General features: G+C 44.7%; 2 protein-coding genes and 2 long non-coding RNA genes across 6 annotated transcripts in view; 3 read left to right on the forward strand and 1 right to left on the reverse strand.

The window, feature by feature from the left end:
- The window catches only part of LOC310826600, a 15,850-nt gene extending 15,152 nt beyond the window's left edge, over positions 1-698 (forward strand). Inside the window, exon 4 of the long non-coding RNA XR_014555878.1 lies at positions 9-698. This is a non-coding gene — a long non-coding RNA (uncharacterized lncRNA). The remainder of the gene's footprint in view (positions 1-8) is intronic.
- A 47-nt stretch (positions 699-745) lies between these two features.
- Positions 746-7,557, reverse strand: MEIG1 (meiosis/spermiogenesis associated 1). Of its 2 annotated transcripts, none has more exons than XM_083701685.1 (4): positions 7,443-7,557; positions 6,476-6,611; positions 4,420-4,585; positions 746-984 (listed from the first exon to the last, which is right to left on the reverse strand). In XM_083701685.1, the coding sequence occupies exons 2-4, from the start codon at positions 6,601-6,603 to the stop codon at positions 856-858; spliced, it is 423 nt and encodes a 140-aa protein (XP_083557811.1). In that variant the 5' UTR covers positions 6,604-6,611; positions 7,443-7,557; the 3' UTR covers positions 746-855. The 2 variants fall into 2 exon arrangements, with proteins under 2 accessions (XP_083557811.1, XP_083557810.1); XM_083701684.1 differs by lacking the exon at positions 7,443-7,557 and adding an exon at positions 6,921-7,145.
- Positions 925-6,345, forward strand: LOC310826597. Its single transcript, XR_014555875.1, has 2 exons — positions 925-1,050; positions 1,449-6,345. It is a non-coding gene; the product is annotated as an uncharacterized lncRNA (long non-coding RNA).
- An 86-nt stretch (positions 7,558-7,643) lies between the features above and the next one.
- On the forward strand, positions 7,644-21,458 carry DCLRE1C (DNA cross-link repair 1C). Of its 2 annotated transcripts, none has more exons than XM_083701496.1 (14): positions 7,644-7,938; positions 8,983-9,034; positions 10,279-10,363; positions 11,427-11,486; positions 12,303-12,358; positions 13,180-13,281; positions 13,735-13,807; positions 14,273-14,413; positions 14,572-14,673; positions 16,018-16,154; positions 16,871-16,925; positions 17,916-18,004; positions 18,574-18,674; positions 19,401-21,458. In XM_083701496.1, exons 1-14 carry the CDS (start codon positions 7,830-7,832, stop codon positions 20,390-20,392), a joined length of 2,154 nt encoding a protein of 717 aa, XP_083557622.1. In that variant the 5' UTR covers positions 7,644-7,829; the 3' UTR covers positions 20,393-21,458. The 2 variants fall into 2 exon arrangements, with proteins under 2 accessions (XP_083557622.1, XP_083557623.1); XM_083701497.1 differs by having other exon boundaries at positions 7,770-7,938; positions 11,427-11,481.

Below are 21,458 nucleotides of genomic sequence, written 5' to 3' on the forward strand. Positions count from 1 at the left end.
AAAAATAGGTCACCCCTTTCTTTACTGCAGTGAGTGGAGTGAGGAGAACAAAAGCAAAGTTCCATATATTAGGGAAAGGTAGGTACCTGGAGAACTCCGCTAAGAAGGTGCCCATCTTAGACCCTGATGTAAAGGAGCCCTATCCGCACTCTCACACTATTTTGTACTTTGCTCTTTGACCCTCTCTGCCACAATGTAAAAATAGCAAGAGTGGACTTCAAAGCCCTCTGTGTCAGCTGCTTAGACCACGCAGCAAACCAGCCCAAGGCAGAGAGAAAGGGGAGTGAGCGAGTGAGTGACTGTGGTATTGGCATGTTTGGGACTAAGTCCATAGTGCTGGCCCTCCAGGCCTTGCTCAGTTGAAAAGGGCAGCCCCTGTGAAAATTTAGTTAGCAACCAGGGTATTGCACTGGTTGCAGAGCTGCAGGCCTCTTTCCTCCTGCCACACCAGTGTCTGCAGCCTAGTCGGGGCGGGGGGTTGATGTGGTCCAGCTTTCAGAGTTTAACTAAATAAAGTCAGCGAGCAAAGCCGCAACCAGACACATCTGCGAGGCCTCAGTGTGAACCCTGAACAAGTCAACAGTCCATCAATGGGACTCATAGGATTGCAGAGTCCCAAAAGCCAACTGGAATCTCACCCCACTTTTACAATTTATCACCTGTCTTTTTATATTGTTTCAATAAAATAATGATGTCTTTTTCTTTTTTTGCAGAAAGACGAGAGATAATTAAAAAGTGATCAAGCTACTTTTAAAACAACTTGTTTAATGTTTTCCAGATTATTCACAACAAAAAAATTAGGATTTCAATGCGCTTTACTTTTAGAAAAACAACAACACTGGGGCGTAACAAAAATCAGTAAGCATAAACTTTGACTTTATGAACTTCTTTGTCTTCACATTCTCTTTCTTTGTTGTAATAGTAGAAAGTATTGTCCCTTCTCTGAAGCTTCTTCACGAATCCAGTTTCAGGCCACCTTTCCACCTGTGTGCAGAAGGACAAGAGGGTGGGATGCACATGTCTTTCAAACAGCCGGCACATTGCAAAAAGGTACCCATCAGCAACGACATATAAGTGCAGTGCATGCAGTGTTAGGAGAGGGGCAGTTCCTCAGGTGTTCCATCTGGGGCCACTCAAAGCCGCTTCCTGGGGTGTGGCCAATGTCGCAGGTTGCCAGCTTCTAGGAGCCACAGTTGAGAGCAGAGTGCAGGGTGGGGACCGAAGGGGGACAAACGGCACCAGAAGGAGCACAACCCCTCCCCCAACACCCTATACATCCATGTAAATGGTGATACTCTAGATAATATGGGACCAGTCAATGAAGGGCTGGGGCCCTGGGGGTCAGTATAATTAATTGATTAATTAAGCTGTGACCCCCAGTTCGTATGTAATGACAAGTAACAGCTTGTGAAAACTAACAGTAAATACTGACATCCTTATTTGTGCAGGAGGCAGAGAGGAATTGGGGAGCGTAAGAATCAGAAGCTTGGCTTACGGACAGAACACCAAACCATGGTGCAGCATGATGGGCAGATTGGCTGGGTGCTGGTCCTGGTTGTGTTTCATTAATACATTTTGTATATTTGATAAGCTATCTAGATTGTAATCTGTGATGAATAGTTTACGTTGATGCTCCCCACTTCTGTACCTCTATAACCATCTCTGTACTTGTGCTTCCTCCACAAAATGAAGCTTTCCCTCCCTCTGTGAGACCTTAAATATGCCATGGATTCTCAGAAAGAATAAAGTGATACAGGGAACCAAAGTGAACAAAAACAAATTCAATTCCACAATATTTTACTGTTTTATCCAGTCTTGTGACCACCATCCACTTGCAGGTCATTCATCTCAATTAGTAAAGGATGCTTTCAAATGTTTTCAATGCTAAATTTAGGGTGCTCAGTTCCTCTATGAATAAATGAGCTAAAATCTGCTCTAAACAAAATGGGAGAAACTCTGTGTTCTCTGGCACATATGAATTTCCCAGGGTAACAGCTTTTATGAAATCCAAAACACAGAAAGCCATATGTTCCATTATGGTTCTCAAAAAACCTAGGGGTTTTGAAGGGTCAGAAGCTGGAAGGCTAAAAGGTCCAGCTCCATTCATTCTCATTATTGTCAGCATTGGGTGACTACAAAGGACTCTGTAATGCTCACCTGGAAAAAACAATCTTAACAGGGATTAATTCTTCAAAATGAGATGCTGGAGAGTGCGAAAGCCTGTTTGGGGCATCATGTCCCCCTGGGGAGGAAACATTTTCACTGCTCAACCTTACTGAGTAGGGTGAACAGCAGCAGAGCACCCTAATAACTGCCTCTTTACAGTCCAAGCTAGTTTCATTGTTGCTGGAGTGGGCATGACCATAACAGTTCCTCAGGCAGGAAGGTGTGCAGGCAATCCTTTAGCAGGCAAATGACAGATGTATGGTATGTAGCCGGAGCGTACATGAAATGCAGCTGTAATACCAGAATTCTCCTCCTCCGCCTGTTAAGTGTGTGATTCCTGTTGATTAGTCAAGGATACCAGAACCTCCGCACACTGTGAAACTAAGTATCAGCCATTCAGTTGTTTAAAAGGTAGAGACAATCCATTTCTCATGGCTGAATGATATGAAGAGCCACTTCTGAGCTGTACTCATGGCCAGGATCCAAAGAGCTACTTTAAGCACTCCCAAAGAGCTGGGCATGCTTGGTGGGATATTTGGCTTTCCAGTTTATATATCAAACCCTCCATATGCTTCAGAACGTCCCTTCAGATTCAATAATGGCATGCTATGTGTAAGGAGAGGAGCTGACGTTCACAAAATGCTGGTACAAAGTGTTCTTGAGCATGTGAAATTATTTATGCAATTCCTTGAATCCCAGCCAATGATTTCATGTATCATACATTTCTTCTGCACCCTGAGAGACTCAAAAAGCAATCTGCATACAACACCCAGTGGCCCTACCAAATAGTAATCAAAAATCAGGGAAACAGGTTCGCGTGTTCCACCACCGCATGCACACAAAATCATGACAGTCAGAATTTCTGGACCTGGGGTAGGATCCAACTGAGTCCTACTCAGAGTTATTGGTATCCATCTGTCTCAAGAGACAATGGAGTGCATGTCGGAGGGTGAAGTCAAACTGTTGTGCCAGCAGCACTGACATGACTTCCCTGAAGCACAAGCCTGGGCAGTGTGTCTGGAGGTCCTGGGCTGCCCAGACAACAAGACCCTCCTCTCAGTCTCTCTGTCGGGGTACAGAGGAAAGCAAAGCAAGACGTTTGGCACCAGTTTGGCTGCAGGTGCTGATGGAAGGAGGCATACAAGGCACCATCCAACAGTCTTATGGACTCCAGAATTCTGCAGGGTGTACTTCTTAGCCTTTTCTTCTGCCAAAGATATCCCGCAACGGAGCAGAGATTTAGGATCAGAGTTTTCCTTCTTCTAGATGAGCTCCCTTCCCAGATTCGTGAGCCCTGTCTACTCCTCACTTTCATCCATAGCACGTGCAAAAACCGCCTTCTTGACCGTTGAACCCACTATCAGTCTCAGCCACTCAATCCACCAGAGCCTGTCTTGGCCTACAGGGGAAGGCCCTAACTTATCAGGGGGGTTGGAGACCCACCAGCTTCCTCCTGGTTTAGCCAGTCAGTTGAAGCTGTTTCCCAGGGTGTGGCCACTGTCACATCCTGACAGCTTCTAGGAGCCACAGGTAAGAGTTGAGTGCAGAGTGGGGACCAAAGGTGGACAAACTACCCCAGAAGGAGCATGACATGTCCCCCATCAGAGGTACTACCCCTCCCCAACACCCCATACACCATACTTAGAGCAGACCTGCTGAAATCAGTGGACAAGTCATGTCCACTGATGAAAGTGGGTCTGCTCTGAATAGGAGAATTGAATATTGAATTGAGAACTGAGTATTGAATATTGAACTCAATCACACTTATTTCTGAGTAAGCCTAGGATTGTGGTTACTCCACCTCATTTCTGATGTGAATTTTGTGAATGGGAAGAAATCATGGTTGGTATACATGGACAATGAACTCTTAATCCCGTTGGATCAGGGTAATGTACACTGATTGCTAGACCTGCAAATACGTCTTAAGATGGAGGTGTGATTTGAGTAACCGCTACTGATTCACAAAGACACCAATAGCTTTTATAAGCCATTGAAGCTTCCCAAATTGGTTCCTATGGGACAAGACATTTGAGGTAGACTCCAAGTGAAAGGTTACTGGCCCCCTAACACAGCCTAAAAGCTTTCTTGTTCTTCATTTTCTGAGGGTGTACACAGGGGCAAATCAGTTCAGGCAGAGAACACAAATGTAAAAAAATGAATTATGGTCATAGAAAACATTTATATGCAATATTTTAAAAGGACAGAATGTTTGCCACTAAACTACAAAATGCTTGCATAATTATGAAGTCTTACCATGTCTACATGCTTCACTTGCTTATATTCAATTTCATCCCTATATCCAGCTTGCTGAAATCTGTAGAGATTCTCAACTTCACCTGACCATATCTTGGCACGATGTATGGATTTAGGTTTGGTGTCAATACTGGCTGTGGCTCCAGAGACATCACCAGTTAATTTGCTGAAAGTAATTTTTAAAGAGTTTAAATTGTATGGAGAATGTTTGAGAGTTAGAAGTGAATTTCAACTTAATGTGAATATAAAAAGACATGAGCACTGTCAACTAATTATAGTTTGTTAAAACACAAGTAAACAATATCCCATTCTAAACTGTGTTAAGTACAAGAATCTATCAACTACATGAAGCTATATGTAAAATGCAGGACAAATGAGTGGGGACATATGACATTTACAGGGTATATTCTGCCTCTCCAAAATCCTGCATTTAGCAAAAGGGAGCCAAGTCTTTGTTGCTGAAATATGATGTCATGGACTGTGGCTTTGGATCCCAATTTCCTCTCCTCTAGGATCTTTCTGGCAGCAAACAATAGCTGACATCTTTGTAGTATAATTTCACAGGGTGTAATTTCTCTCTTCCATTAAGATCTCTTAAGCGGTGAAGTGGGAATTTCTCTTTGCTTTAAAAAAGGATCTTTGGAAAGGAGAACTGGGTTCTCAGGACATGTGTCCATAGGGTACAATTCCCCTTCCCCTTGTGTTTTCTTCTGTACCCAAGCAGGCAAGGGCCAACGTTGGTGCATCTCCTTCTGATGGCAGAGAGTCATCCTAGCACACAGAGTCCCTTCTCCGGACCTCCACTTGCCTTATTTCGCAGCATCATACAGACGCTGATTGGCAAAAGAAGTCATCAAACAGAAGCAATTAAGCTAATATCTGGTCGTTCTACTGGGCAGCTATATAGGTTATTCCATTCAAAGGGCAGGCAGCTAATCAACCCAGCTATTAAAATCTTTGGCTCTCAAATCATAGCCCAAATGCGCTACGGGGCTGAGATATGGGGAACTGTTGTTAAATCTGAAATAGAGGGCCTACAAAATAAATTTATGAGGCAGATTTTAGGGTTTCCCTGCAGGACACCAGCAGCCCACCTTAGAGCTGAGTTGTGCCTCCCCTTGCTAGCAGCCAGAATGGATCTAGCCTATCTGAGATACTGGTGCATGCTAAATGCCTTCGAGTATCGTACTCTTACTAAGCTCTGCTGGTGAGAGCAACTAAGGACAGGGGGCTGGGCAGAAAAGTGCCAATATAAGCTTAGGGCTTATAATCTTCAAATGGAGAACTACTTAGCCCTTAGCCCACATGACCTTAGAAATTGGATTATTGATCAGGATGCCAACCAAGACAGAGTATCCATCATTGCCGCCCATTACTCTACTTGGTACCCCCAAATTAAGACCAATCACTCAAGGCTCCATTACCTTGAGACTCTGACCTTTCCACAACTTCGCAGAGCCTTTGCAGAACTAAGATTCCAACAGATGCCCTCAGCATATTTAGAGGGGAGATATCAGGGAATTCTTCATATGGATTTCAAATGTATATACAGATGTCATCAGATAGAGGACATCACACACTATCTGCTGATTTCCCCCCTGTATACAACGCCCAGAGGGAAATTTATATTCTTAATTGGCTTCCAGGTCGATCTGCACAGTTGAACCCCAAGCAGATAAACATCTATATATTACACACCAGGTAGCCATATTTGCGCTGGCAGCCAAGAAGCTCCGTTCCAGCTATGTGAATGCACTCCAATTTTAAATATAATGTTGTACATTTCTTTTATGTTGTAAACTGCTACAGGTTATGTTGTATGATTTTAGATGAATGTTTTTCTTTTATTCTCTGTTATACATTATAAAGGCCTTTGGCTATATACAATAAAATGGACTTTGGCAACAGAAATACTGCATTCCAAACTCTGCAAGTTGTGAAGGATTAACTTTCTCTTAGTTCTGTTCATATGTGGGTCTATATTATCTGTCAGTGAAGAATGAAACCAAACTTGACTAGCGTGTTAACATGAAGACTCTGTATTATCACCACTTACGAGTCTTCAAGGCTATCTGATTCTCTCCTGAACGATGTCCCAGGGACATCTGACGCAGCTGCTTCTTCAGAGGAGAAAGCTGAACATGGTACATCTTTACCATCCATGAAGGCTACTGGGTTTTCCATAACAGCTCCTGCAAAAACAAAAACACAGCCAAGTGTGTAGAGCACTTTCACCTACTGCTGCCTGCAAGTACCTCTTGAGTGACTTAATGAAACTTTGAATACAAAGAAACCCAGTGTTTAACTGAATTAAAAACCAGGAAGGGTCTAATATGTGCTTTTGGAATCACTTTGGAATAGACATCATTTATTTACTTGTGAATTGCTCTCTCTCTCTCCCATATTTTCCCCTGTATAAGACTATGTTTCCCCCCAAATTTTTTAAGTTTAAAATTGGGGATCGTCTGATACACGAAATGTTTAAAATATATATTTCTTACTTTGGGGCTCAAAAAGTACGAGTCGTCTTATACATGGGGGGATCTTATAGATGGGAAAATACAGTATATATTGAAATGCCTTAAGTACCATAACTTGGGGGGGGGGGGAAGTGAGGAGTTTTTGTTTATTAAAGGCTCGCCCCCGCCCTTCCTTCTCCCAGGGGCCATTTAAAGCTTAAAAGCGTAAACAATTCCCCAACAGCCATAAAAGAAACAACTTTTTTGGCTGCTTTTTTTTTTATATAAAGTTAACCCCCCTGAGGGAATCGGGAGGCGGGGCTGTCGGTCGAGATATCGAGATATTTGAGCCCTGAAAGGGGCGGGGCTCCGCCTGGGGGCGGGACCAAAGAGCTAGAGGTGGGCGGGGCTGACAGGGCACCTAATCAGCAACGCTTATTTCCTGGGCAGGGAAGGTCCCCTTTTCCCGCTCCCTCGTCCCGCCCCGCCGTGATTCCCTCCGAGCCCCCCCCGAAGCCCCGCGCCCGCCCGCCCGCCCGCCCGCCCCGCGGAGCCCCGACTCACCCGGGACGGGAGCGACTCCGCGCACGCCGCTTTCCCCTCCCCCACTCAGCGGTTGTGAGGTTGCTTAGCAACCTTCGGCGGGAGTTCGGCCAATGGGACTGCGTCTCGAGCCGCTGGGCGAAAGCGGCCAATCAGGAGACGCTCCTGGAAGGGCGCTGTCCGTAAGCAGCCAATCAGTGCAAAGTTTACCATTCACACGCTTTGGAGGTTTACCTCAGCTCCGGCGCCTGCCGAGGCGTGGGCGGGGCCTGGTCCTTTTTCTGGCCAATAGGGGCGGCGACGCGGAAAGGCGCCTGGCGGAAGTGGCCTCGGCGGAAGAGCCGGAAGGGAGTTCGGCGGACCTTTCCGGCCGCCCCGCAGCCCCGCCGCCTTGGTTCCGGCGGCGCCATGAGCAGCTTCGCCGGGAGGATGCGCGAGTATCCCCGGCTCTCCATCGACCGCTTCGACCGCGAGAACCTCCGCGCCAGGGCCTATTTCCTGTCTCACTGCCACAAAGGTCCGCTCCTGCTGCTGCTGCTGCTGCTGCTTCTCCGTTTCCCTTTCCTCCTCCTCCTCCCCCCCCCCGCCCTCACAACAGCCCTGCGAGGGAGGCCCCACCCCGCTGAGAGGCAGCGACTGGCCCAGAGTCACAGCCAGGGGGCCGAGGGGGGACGAGCCCAGCACTCCAACCGCTACACCTCACAGCCCTTGGCTTATGCTGCCCCCCACATCCTTCCAGCCAGTGTTGGTCAACACCGAAGTAGAGAGCGCTTTGCTTTTGTTTTACTATTTTTCATTATTCTTACTATCCACTGCCGGGGCTTAGCCTCGGGAAGAAAAGACTCACAGAGACGAGTGTCTTTGAGCACGCACCGAGTGCCATCCTTTCTTCTCAGAACTGCCCCCTTCATTGTGTTTCAAAAGGTGCTGCCTGCCTGGTTGAAACCAGCTGCTGGCAAAACTTTCCTGGCAAATCTCTGGTCCTGGACATGCTCTGCCTGCTGATCTGCGCCTGCCTCTGCTGACGCCCCAGAGCCCTTGTCCCTGAGCAGTAACAGGAGAAGTCTGTCCAGCTCCTGATACCTGCCAGTGCTGGGGTTACATTCCAGGGATATCGCATAAAGCCAAACTCACATAAAGTCAAAACATTTTGGGTTTAATGACAGGTGGGATTGATAAACTTTACCCCCCATGCACTCCCCCCATTTTAATTTTTGTTTTTTTTAATTGCCAAGTGCATAAAGCTGAACCCGCACAAGTTAAATGCTCATAAGTGCAGAGTTCCCTGTAATGGCATTCATTGCACACTTCAAGAGAAGGGGGAGGTTCTGAACTGGGCTGCAGTTCCTCAGACAGAAAAGGATCCCTTCCCCTGAGCAATTTGTGCTATTTCCTGAGCAACTGTTTTAGAAGATTCTGGGACAGGAGGAGGATTTAACCCTGCTTCTCTGATCATGCTGATGCTTGTGTCTGTCCTTCTGGCCTGTACTGAGGCCCAAGACTGTTCTTAGCATGGCGGAGTTCTAAAATAATCTTCCTCTTTTAATATGTTAATATTTAGATCACATGAAAGGCCTGAGAGCGCCTTCCCTAAAAAGAAGACTGGCATGCAGGTAATGAAAAGGGAGAGAGACGTGTGTGAGAATAGGCTGGGACCTGTGGTGAGTGAAGGGATAAGAAAGCATCAGCACCTTCTCAGGCTGATCTCCTTAAGGATGAGAAGAAACTTGCTTTTATTTTAAACATGGAAGTTTAGCGTCTCATATTCTGCAACTAAATACAGTAATCTGTAATTTATAAAATGACCATAGTAGATTCTCTGATTTACTGCATATACACCCTTTTGCTTTGTTTGTTACCTGAGTTCTTAGCATTCTGTCTGGGTCCTTAGTAAAAACTACAATTTCACTTCCATTTCTCCCATGTGGGTAAGTGTAGCTCAGATTCTAAGGATTTCTCCCTCCCCTTTCCTGCCCAGTTCTTAAATGTAGTTTTAGGATTCATTTATCTATGTGTGTTTTACACTGCACTTTCTGCAGTGCATATTTTTACATGTCCTGAGAATTGTAGCCAACCTTTTCTATTTACCCCCTAAACTTACTCAGCTAATGCATGGAAGGTGCTGAAATGTGGGATTCAAATCTTGGAAGACGAGTAGTTTGGGTAGAGCAGTGGTCAGCAACCTCTTTCAGCCATGGGCCGGTCCCCCGTCCCTCAGACCATGTGGTGGGCCGGACTATATTTTGGGGAAAAAATGAACAAATTTCTATGGCCCACAAATAACCCAGAGATGCATTTTAAATAAAAGCACACATTCTACTCATGTAAAAACACCAGGCAGGCCCCACAAATAACACAGAGAGGCATTTTAAATAAAAGGACACATTCTACTCATGTAAAAACAGGTTGATTCCCGGACTGTCCATGGGCCGGATTGAGAAGGCAATTGGGCCTTAGGCATAGCTGTCAACGTTTCCCCCTTTTTAAGGGAAATTCCCTTATTCCAAATAGGATTCCTCACAAGAAAAAGGAAAAGTTGACAGCTATGGTCTTAGGTTGCCTACCCCTGGGGTAGAGGCAAAGTTGTCTAGCTAGCAAGTGTGTGGTATCAGATGGGTGTCTTCTGTCTGTAGGCAGGGGAAGAGACAGCATATAATACAGCATATAATACAGCAAATGATGTCTGGGATTGCTTACTTCTCCCTCCTTAAGTCACAGACACCTTTGCCATATCACAGACTTGCTTGTTGAAAGAGTTTGCAAGGAGGCATGGGAACTACTTTTTGTTTGATTTTTTGGATATTGGACAACCACCATTTGCTTTTTTGTGAGACATGTATCTCTTTTTTCTTCAAAGCTTAAAAGTTCGCTTGTATTGTTCACCAGTAACGAAGGAGTTGCTGCTAACTAATCCACGGTATAAATTTTGGGAGAATCACATTGTAAGTTGACTCTTTTCATGTGTAGTTGAAGTAAACAGACACTATTAAAGCTGTTATAGCTAGCAATGTCCGCAAAAGATGAAGCTGCCATAATCCTAAGGACAGGCACCCCCAAACCCGGCCCTCCAGCTGTTTTGGGACTACAACTCCCATCATCCCTAGCTAACAGGACCGGTTGTCAGGGATGATGGGAATTGTATTCCCAAAACATCTGGAGGGCCAAGTTTGAGGATGCCTGTCCTAGGTGGTGAAGTCCATTTAAACTGTGTTGTAGTCATCATCTTTTTTAGTATGTCTACTCTGAGTAAAACTCAATACCACCCTAAGCTTTACTTCGTTCACCTGTTGTGTCTTAAAATGAAATACAAAGGTGTATCCTGGGACTTCCTTCCTTTCTTTAGACTGTTCAGTGTCAGGTTCTCTCTGCCCTAGCAGAGCCACAGAAGGAGATGGTGGCTCAGGTCTCTTCATGCAGAGAGAACTCCATGATAATAATAATAATAATAATAATAATAATAATAATAATAATTCATTTATATCCCGCCCCCCCCTGCCGAAGCCAGGCATTAGCATTTCATCTCAAGCTCCTGTCTGATATACGGTATGTTCCAGACTTTTTGTGGAGCTTCTGTTGGTGCAGAACAGAGGATTATTAGCGTCAAAGAAATTGTGGAACATGACTCAAAAAGGAAGAAACTTGGTGGAAAAAAAATGTTTTTTTGAATGAGTCATATTTCTTCCTTTGCTGGGTCATGTTTTGCAAAAAGTACCCATTAACAGTTGCTTTTCGTAGATCTGAGGTCCCTCAGGTGCATGTCCTCAGGCATTCTGTGGGGCCCACAACAGTTTCCATACAGGTTTCTTAGATTTTGACATGCCCCCGGACTCCAGAAAGTTGGGGAGCCTTGTCATAAGTTAATGGCTTACCTTCCACAGGCATGTGCTTGTCTCCTGATCCTAGCTATTACCATGCCATTAAAAACATCTGTTTTGTACATGCTGTAAAAACAGTTCTCATCACCTATAATGTGCCTCTGTACATTTGTTTGTCTGTCTGCTGTAGGTTTCCATTGAAGTTGAAACTCCAACGCAGATTTCTCTGGTTGATGAAGCATCTGGTGAGGTAGTCAGTTATGTTGACTGTTTAACATTTTAATATTTCACCTAAGTAGGTAGGAGTGCTAGTTACTCTTTGCTCTGAAATTCCAATTTTGGCCAACAAAATGGAAGCCTGATATCTATTTTACTTTCTCCTTGTTTGTCCTAATTTCCTCTCTCTTTTATACTGTGCTTTGAAGTCTTCAGGTTTCTCCTCTTTTCTGCATCTTTATAATAAAAGTATATGCTAATAGCATATGACACAAGAACCCGTGCCACCAGGCAACTTCTAGCCCATGCACCCTATTGGCAGGTGTTTTTCAGGCACCACTAATCAGCTGGTGGTCTGTGCCTGCACAGCTCCTTGCACAGCACTTCCCAGCCGCCACTTCTCAGGACTTCCCCAGGGCTGGTGATCAGCAGATTGTCAGTGCTAGGGAAGCACTGGACATGTCTTGCCAGCACCATTTGAATTTACAGAGCAAGGGCAAAAGTGAGTTGTTGTGACAGCAACCTGTCTGTCTCCTCACCCGCCTGTCACACCTGGTGAGAGGGAGAGGTACGGAGATAAGGAGTGGATCCACTGGCCAGATTCCCATCCTTGATATAAATGAAAGTCAGGGGCAGGGCAAGAGCCTGTGAGACTGGTTTCTCCCCACCCCCCACCCCCCGGCCACGGGGTCCTGTCCCCAGATGCCTTGCGCGCACAGGGTTCTCTTTCCCACCTCCTTGTCTTCACTCTGCACAGCAGCCAGGCAAAAACTATTCATTACAAAGTTAACATGAAACGAGTCAATGTCTGTCTGTCTTCCTTCCTTCCTTCTTTTGTGTCTCTTTCCAGAAAGAAGATTTAGTGGTAACGCTTCTGCCAGCCGGCCATTGCCCAGGATCAGTTATGTATGCATTTTTCTTGCCTTCAAATAATTAATGGAAATCAATATGAAAAATAATATGTCACAGTGAGTTGTGGTTCTATAAGAATTAAACTGCAGTTATTTTATTTTGGATTTGTTTACCAAAGACTGACTTCCCCCACTTTCCGTCCCTGGTTATGGGCGTGGGGGCCTTTTAATGGGATGCCTTGGTCTCGCACACCATGCCCAGGCAAAATTGCAGTTTGTATTCATATTTATTACTATTGATTAATGAGTTGGTCTTTCGACATAACATCAGAATCAAACACAGTACAAAATAGGATTTAAAATACAATAAAAACAGACTAAACAAACGCATGGCAATGTTAGTTGAACCAGCAGCAGGTTGCAGAATGGGAGAGTGGGAGTGGTAGAGGGACTTAAATTTCTCTTTTGTCATCCTTTTCTGGTGGTTATTCTGAACCAAAAAGTGAAGCCAGGATTTGAGGCTGTTTCTGTAATTAAGAGAGAATCTCATGGGTGTTAGCTGCAGTTAATGCCAATGCTGATGGGAAATGAAACTGCACTTACAGCTTGGGGGAACAGGGCCTTGTTTGGTTTTTTGTGAGAACTGGGGAGAGCCACAAGAGCGAATGCACACAGTTACAAGCCTGATAAGATACTTGGAGCATTGCTCCTGTTTATATGCCTCTTCGTCCTGCTATGTGCAATCGTCTGCTGCCCAAGTTTCTTAGCCGAAAGCCAGTGCCATAGCCCACTCTCCTGGCTTTCACCATTCCATTATTCCGAAACCCAGCAAAACCCCCAATGCTGAAACTGACAGCAGTGCCTTTTCTCGTGCAGGTTTCTCTTCCAAGGTGAAAGTGGCACTGTGTTGTACACTGGGGATTTCAGACTTGCCAAGGGAGAAGTGGCCAGAATGGAACTTTTGCATTCGGGGAGCAGGTAATGGATTGTGGACCTTTCTGGTTTGGCTTTGTTGCCCTTTGATTAGAGGGTCAGGTGTGTGACAGGCAGAACCCTGTTCTATTAACCCTTTGCAGGTACAATAACTTGTAAATGGTATGCTTTGCGCGTGAAAATCACTAAAGCACACGGACCCTGAATGCAAACCTCTTAAATCTTTAGAGAGCAGTCACAGCTTTGGCCCGGGAGCTGACAGAAAGGAAACCCCAGAGCCTTAGTGCTTGCATATTGCCTTCCATGGCCACAGTGTGCCGTGGAGATTTGGGCACTGCTTTGGTAGGAAGTCTGCTTGGTTTCTTCTAGGTGCATTCATTTGTGAAGGCAAATGTCACCTTTTGGATGCCAACAGAAATATGAGTATGTTGCTGCGTAACATGTGACTAATAGCACTGTGCCAAGCACAGTCTTGAATATTGAATTTCTCTCTTACAGAGTGAAAGACATCCAGAGTGTGTATTTGGATACTACTTTCTGTGATCCCAAGTATTATCAGATCCCCAGCAGGGTAAGTACAATTTGAAGGAAGAGATTTTTTAAACAAACAAAAAACCCAACATGCAGCTTGCTTGCTTGGCCAGAATTCTGCTTGGGAGTCAACTTTTCAATGGGAACTGTAGTTTATTAGGGGTGTTGGTAGGTGCCCATGTCCTCCTGGAGTGCTTTGACCTGACTGAAACTGTGTTGATGCCTGTTTCTCAGCTGGATGGAGGACAGAGAGAAGGGGCAGGAGGGAGGGAGGGAGAAACATTTGACTTGTGTGTGCCTCTGGCCCTTCCCACTGCTGGTATGTGGACCCTGAAGCCCCCCCCCCCCCATGTGGAAGGGCAGCCCTTGGCCAAAAGAGGCTTCCTACTCTGCCTGCACAAAGTGCTTGGTTTTAGTGGCCAAGGATCAGTTGTGGGCTCAACAGAACGCAAATCTGTTTAGATCTGCTATATGTGAATGCCCTGCAGTCTTTTTCCTTCAACAGGAAGAATGTATGAAAGGCATATTAGAGTTAGTGCAAAGCTGGATCACCCTCAGTCCTTATCATGTGGTGTGGCTGAACTGCAAAGCAGCTTATGGATATGAGTATTTGTTCACAAATCTCAGCGAGGAGCTTGGAGTTAAGGTAAGATTGTCGTTCTGAATACAACCCCTTTCTGAATAGAGCACAACCATGATCCCTCCTCCCCACCGCAAGGCAAATTCCTTGAGAAGGAGAAGCTTGCTGTCTCTTTTCTCAGTTAGTCTACAACAGCACTAATAATGGCAAACTTAACTTTCTAGGTGCACGTGAACAAATTGGAAATGTTTAAAAACATGCCAGAAATCCTCTACCACATCACCTCCAGTCGGCACACTCAGATTCATGCCTGTCGCCATCCAAGGGTGCGTATCTGTCAGCAATTGACACCCCCCCTTGGGTGTTAAGTGCTAATGCCCCTGGGGGCTCCATGTTAAATAAGAGTCTGGCTTTGAAGAAACCAAGGAGATGTTTGGCCAAAGCAGCTTTAATATTCTTATTTGGGGGGAAGGTTTACTTTCCTATGGCTTTTCTAAAACGACTATTCGCAGCACCATAAAATGCACTAAACCAAAACAAAACTAAAGCACAGATGACAGTAAAGTATCACTTTTAAAAACCCATCAAGGAAGCTATTAGACTGGTTCCCCCCCTTCCGCCCCTGAAAACACCACTCTGAAGGTCAGTCCTGGGCTGGCTGAGTGGAAGGGCTGCAGCTCAGGGACAGCACAGAAGCTCTGCAGGTCAACCCCTGGCACATCTGGGTAGAGCTGTCTGCTGCCTAAAATACCAGAGAGCTGCCGGTCAGAGTCAGCAACACTGAGCGAGGTGGAGCAGTAGTCTGACTTGGTGTAAGGTAGCTTGCTGTGTACCTTCAAGGGGAGGGCATTCCAGGAATGGTTGCCACCTCTGAACAGCTGCTCCTGAACCCCAGCTGATCCCAGAGGAAACTTCAGGGAGGCATGTGTTGGTGGGAAAGTACCTTGCAATCTGCAGGATCAAGGCTGCTTAAGGGCTTAGAGATGCTACTCAGCACCTCCAATTGAGCCCAAAAGCACATCAAGTGTATTCAAAGCATGTCCGGTGCCAGGAGCATAGAGGGAAGCTACATTTCTTCATAGATGTGATACTAAGTGCTGGGGTGGGGGAGGAGTGCTGAGCTCCCCTCATTGTGCGATGCTCCTCAAAATATTGCAAAGACCTCCCTCCACTCCCGTTTTAGATGCATGAAAGAACAAACATGGCTGCCCAATAGAGCTGGGCAATATGGTGACACATTGGATGGGCTTCTCTCTTCATGGTCCCTATCCTGTATGAAGCTAGGCATCTAGGTGATTTTGCATCTGTTTGAAACAGGTTTTATGTATGTACTTTTAATTCTTTCAGGGTTTAATTGTATTTTAATGCTTGAATTTTCTGTTTTTAGCAGTATTTGTTTTTATCTGTAAGCTGCCTTGAGTCTCCTCAGGGAAAAAGGTAGAAATGAATAGGTTATAATATTAGAATAATGTGAGAACTCCACTAGGTGGGCAGTCTGTGCACAGGAGGCAGCCAGTATTGGGTGTGTGTGTGTGTGTGTGTGTTTCCATGTCTCACAGGGAAGCAGAGGAAGGTAGTAGGTAAAATAATTTGCAGAGTTACATTAGGTATTGAAAAAAGGGTGTGCTTGATCTGCCTGGGTGCTATGGTTAATGCTGTCTCTATGATAGGATGATGAAATGTTCCGAGGGAACAGGTTGCCTTGTGGTGTGATTTCTCAGAATGGAAAGCGGCTGCACATAATTAGCGTCAAGCCATCCACAATGTGGTTTGGAGAGAGGACAAGGAAAACGAATGTAATAGTGAGGCAAGTACTCTTTTCAATTATTATTATTTTTTAAATTCTCAAACAGTCCAGAGTATGGAGCAGCTACTCTGCCAGACTCCATTCAAGGTGTTGCTGCCAGTAAATAAAGCACTAAGTGACCTAATTGTGAATGCAAGAGAGGGCTTTCTCCCTTCCAGAGGAGATCAGGCAGTCCCAGCCCACACTCAAGTGAAACTCGAGGGCACTGTTATTTGGGAGAGGATGGGTACATTTAGGTGCTGCAGTTTTTGTCACTTTGATTATTGTATATAGTTTCCTTGGATTTTATGTTGATAGCTGCCCTGGCACACATGGCAGAATATAGATAAATACAGGTATCTTTATGTAGGTGTGCAGCATGACTCTGCAACTGAAAAAGGTCCCTATAGGGTCTTGCAGTGATGAGTAATAAGGTGGTCCCTGCCCTCCGACATGATCTAAAACACACAACACAAAACAAAAGTGGGGGAAGAACCAGCCTTGGGCACAAGTTACTAATTTTAAAGTTCTTCCCTAGTGTTTTCGCTGCCCTTAAAGGCTTGCAGGAACAAGGTGCTCCTTCTCTGGCCTGGGGGGGGGGGGGGCTGGCTGGCCTCCCGCTTTCCGTGATATTCTTCCAGAAAGGCAGGATATCAATTTTTATATGCGATCTGCTTTTTTATTAAGGTGCTGATGCTGTTCACATATTGATAATTTAATTTCTGGTTTCTGCTTAGGACTGGGGAGAGTTCATACAGAGCTTGCTTTTCCTTCCACTCTTCTTACAGCGAGGTATGTATAGTATTTGTTTTGTAAAATGAACCCCTTTTACATTATACAGAGCAGCCTTTACAAAATTTTATATTTAGATTTTGTAGCCTTTATAGGATGCACTTTGGGGGTTAGTAAAAGTACAATAATGATTATTCTTTATCTTTATGAAGCACGTTGAAGCCGCTATATGTTATCTTGGTAATCCTGATAACATCCCTTTGAGGTCAGCTGGTATTTTCTCTATTTTATAGGCAAGGACTCAGGTTGAGGAGGATGTAGCATGCCTAGGGAAGCCCCTCTTTTCTCTCATAGCTGAAAGGAGACTTGAACCAGAAACTTTGCAGCTTGCTGTCTTTGACTCGGCCCTGAGGCTCCACAACCTGAAATAGGCAAAGGGAACCAAGCATTAATAAACCTCCATAGATTTCACATGCCCCCTGAATGGCTGATTGTTTTCTGACACTTGCTGCATGAGAAGGTGGCAGCATCTGCCTCCTGGTAGGAATGTCCACAATAGCAGGTGCTGATTCAGAGTGTGTCGTCCATCACATTTGGAGTCTGCCCGTCATCCAAGGATTCCTGCTTCATTTAAGCCCCTTAATGACCTACTGGCTTCACCCCACTGAAGTGGAACTTGAGAGATAAAAAGTGGCAACCTTAAATGGATGCATATGTCAGAGAGAAAAGCTACAGATGTCTGAGCAAAGGGGTCCTCATGCCTGCTGGGGCCATTCTACAAGCACAGCAGTCTTGTGCGCAAATCAGAATGCTGATGGAGCTTTGACTGGAGATGGTGACGTGGTGAGACACAGTGCCAGCGTGGTGCAGGGGGCAGAATTGGAACTGGAGTCAGTTACTATGTTAGCTATGAGAGTTTTTCGCTCTCAGCCTCATTTCTTTGTAAAAAGAAAAAAAGCCTCTCAAAGCAATGGCAAATCACAGCACAAAAAGGACTGCAAGCCAGGTTTAAATGCAGAAATTAATTCCTCCTCCAATCCTATTTTGTAGATTCAGGATTTCTTGAGCTACATTCGCCCGGTGAATGTGTATCCCAATGTAATTCCAGTAGGTGTGACAGAAGACAAACTTATGGAAATGTAAGTTTCTGTCTTTTTCTCTGGCTCTTTGCTGCAAAGATGTTTTCTAACTAGTGTTAAGACTGACACTGCCTTGTATGACTTATTTATCTGTTATGCCCACTGAAACTGTAATTTTCCATCTCTGCTCTGCATAGTAAAACAACATGCTGTCATTGTCCATATTCACAAGTGAAAGCCATCTTCATTATGAAAGTAGCATCCTGTTTCTGCTGTCTAGTAACATCAGGGAGAGGAGCTTAGGCTCTAGATAAAGAAATATGTTTACATCAGTTTTATATATCTATTTTTATGACACAACCATACTTTTAGGGAAGTATTGTACAGTAGTAATTCATTTATCTTGGGCCTGGGTTGGGCATTCCCCCCCTTCCATAATTATAATAAGTCCGGCAAAGTACTTCTGGTTATCTTAGCAGGGTTGTTAGTTGTTTTTTCAATGAACACCTGAATTTTTGTAAAGTTCAGTGTAGCATGCAAGTGATCTGAATTTGCTGAAAATTAAAGAGGAACTAATGAATGTTTCAGAAGTCTAAAGAGCTACAAAATTCTGTATTGCTTCTTCTCAGCTTAAAGCCATTATGTACATCATACAACAAAAATAACGAGCTGAAATACAAACCACTTGGAGCACTGAAGAGAGCCAAACCCTCAGAAATAACAGACACAGGTAAGAGAAAGGCAAGTTTTTCTCTCTTCCGTGTCAGATGGAGATGGCAAAGGAAAGGACTCCTGTGGTTTTGAAGCAGTAAATCATGTTTATTGCATGATTATGTCATCTCTCTAATGAACTTACATTTTTAAATTTCACTTGCATCTCACCCTTCTAACCAACTTAACACGGCATGCATAGTTGCTGTCCACCCTCCAGCTTACATTTCCAACACCCCTGTGGGACTTAGCTTACACTAAGTGAACATGACTAACCTCAGGTCACCCAGTAAACATTGTAGCTTTAGGCAGGGATTTTGCTCAGGGTTCCCAAGTCCTAGTCTGACGTTCTCCACCTGTACCCTATCTCCCAAGTATCACAGTGTCTCCCAGTGAGTTGCCACCCTGGTTAGCTTGGAGTCCAACAGTCCAAACATCAGTTTACAGCCTCATAGGCTGCTCTGCTGATTCAAGCATGCAACAGAATCCTGGACTGTGCCCGTTCCGATGTGGGAATTGTAGACAAAAGCACACCAATGGTAAATCTCTCTGCATGTAGAAAATAGCTGGGAGAAGTTAGGCAACCTGTTCCTTCATGCTGTGGTTTAGAAGCCCCCCCCCCCCCCCAAATGCTTGGAAGTTTTATAATCCAGGAAAAGGTGTCTTATCATGGTAAGGCATTTGGAGATTGGCTTAAAGTCATCTTACTACCTTCTCATGTTCCTGGTTTTTTTTGTCTTGACAGATGGTGGGAGTGATGATCTCTTTGATACAGAATTGATTCCTATAAGATACAAGATTCCAAAACTTCTCCCAGACATGACAGCATCTGAAAATAGGCCCCTTCCTGATAACCATCAAGATGACAGCGACAAAACAAGTTATAGGGCAACTTCCATGCCAGCCCCTTTGAAGGTAGATTTCATTGAGTGTGAGGAATCCAACGGTGAAGATGACGATGAGGAGGAAGAATTGGAGAAAGACATGGTTCTAGATGAACTTCTACCACCCAGTGCAGAGTCTGCCACTGTGTTGCCGAATCCAGGATTGGTCTGTTCAGAGCCCACTTGCAAACAAAATGAGGACCTGGAAGTGCCCAAGTGGGATGCCTACTTTAAGCGACATGTGGAAGACACAGAGACCTCTGAACACGAGGACTATGCTCCAGCTCCCACAGATTCTAGTGAGCCTCAGTCCCCCAACCTGTTCAGTGATAATGAGGATTTTAGTGATTCTACTCACATCTCCTCCCAAAACTCTTCTCAGTCAACGCACATATCTGAACAAGGTAGCCAAGGGTGGGACAGTCAGGCGGATACTGTGCTCATTTCTCCACACGAGAGAAAGACTTTCGAGTCCAGCCCTTTAAAGAGAGGAGCAGAGCGAGCAATGCTTTACGCATCTTGTTTCCCTGCTGGGGAAAACCAAACAGACATGCAGAGTTGCAAGGCTTTGGCTCACAGTGCACCTTCTACAAACAGTATTAAGTTGGAATGCCAAGGCAGAGCTCAGGAGGCAAGTGCAGCAGCAGCTACTCTGACGCCAAGTTTGCAGGCTGAATCAACTCCAGAGAGGGGCAAACAAGGGAGTTCAGGGCTGCTCAAGCCTGAGGACCAACCAGAGTCTCAGAGCTCTTCTGACTTTGAAATCCCCTCCACCCCCGAGACAGAGGTTCCTAAACCAGACCAGCTGTGCAGCCTGTACAAGAAGCTGGCAGCAGGGGAAAGTCTGCATTGATCAGGAAGCAGAAAGAGCTATCAACTTTTTTCTGTCATGAATGAATGATGTTATTCCTCAAATCATGTATTTTGACAGTTGACCATGTGCCATTTGAATTTTTGCTTTTGTAACGTCTAATTTTTATACTGAAAATGCAAACTATGATTCTGTTTTTATAGGAAGTTGCTTCATTCACACTGAGAGAAACTGGAAATCTAATTGAACCATTTGCACTCTGAATTTTAGGGTTCTACAAAAGAAGTGAGATTTGATATGACCTTGGCAATCCTTTTGGAAACCATGTCTTTAAAGTCTGCTTGGATTTTAGTTTCTCTTTTCTGTGATCATTCTAACACTTTAATACAGATACCACTAAAACTTTCTATAACCCACACAATGTTTCCTAGTCTTTTTTACCAGCAGAACAAAGCTGCCATTATTTAAAATTCTCCCTTTTCCTTAAGGTCTGTTAATCAGTTCTTTGCTTCAACTATGAGTCCAAAAGCAGTAGCACCTTCATATACATTTTACTGCTTTGGGGCCAACCTGTGTTCACAAAGGACACTACCGTACCATTTTGAAAATAAAAAACTATAGCCCAATTGGGAGGCAAGAAAATGTTTAACAAAAATAGGCAAAGACTGGTTGCTGTAACAGTGAGTCCAGTGTTCAGGTCATGGGTTTGACACAATCAGCAACTTTCCTCCCTTCTCACTTATCTTCCCAAATAAATGCTCAAATGTTTACTAGCCAAAACTAGCTGGGCTTGACACAAGCTCTGGCATTCAGAGGAGTCCTAGAGGGTTGTGAGCGGAGGAACCATCCAGGCATAAAGGTTGCCTCTTGGACAAGAACACAAGAAGTGGAGCCCGTCTTGATTATTTCCATCGTTTAAGGTATATGTTGGGTTTTATGAACTCTTGTTTACTCTCACCCCTTATCTGTCAGTTGCCATGTATAAAACTCTAGCTCCCCTATGAAATATTTTCTGCAGCTCATTGCTGAATGCACAACTGTTACCAGTTTCCTCTTAAGACTGTAATGACTCAACTTTTCCATTTTCCAAAGATGTATGCAGACTCCA

This window comes from Podarcis gaigeae, assembly GCF_964106915.1.
Source record: "Podarcis gaigeae genome assembly, chromosome: 10".
Classification (NCBI taxonomy): Eukaryota; Metazoa; Chordata; class Lepidosauria; order Squamata; family Lacertidae; genus Podarcis; species Podarcis gaigeae.

Excerpts from the sequence above, each read along its gene's own strand:
- MEIG1 (XM_083701684.1), bottom strand. The coding sequence starts at position 7,011 with ATGGTACTTAAGGCATTTCAATATATACTGTATTTTCCCATCTATAAG. Across the intron at positions 6,612-6,920 it reads CGTACTTTTTGAGCCCCAAA|GAGCTGTTATGGAAAACCCA; the intron begins GTAAGAAATATA and ends TTGTTTTTGCAG. Across the intron at positions 4,586-6,475 it reads TCAGATAGCCTTGAAGACTC|CAAATTAACTGGTGATGTCT; the intron begins GTAAGTGGTGAT and ends AATTACTTTCAG.
- DCLRE1C (XM_083701496.1), top strand. The coding sequence starts at position 7,830 with ATGAGCAGCTTCGCCGGGAGGATGCGCGAGTATCCCCGGCTCTCCATC. Across the intron at positions 9,035-10,278 it reads AAAAGAAGACTGGCATGCAG|CTTAAAAGTTCGCTTGTATT; the intron begins GTAATGAAAAGG and ends TTTTCTTCAAAG. Across the intron at positions 16,926-17,915 it reads TCCACTCTTCTTACAGCGAG|ATTCAGGATTTCTTGAGCTA; the intron begins GTATGTATAGTA and ends CCTATTTTGTAG.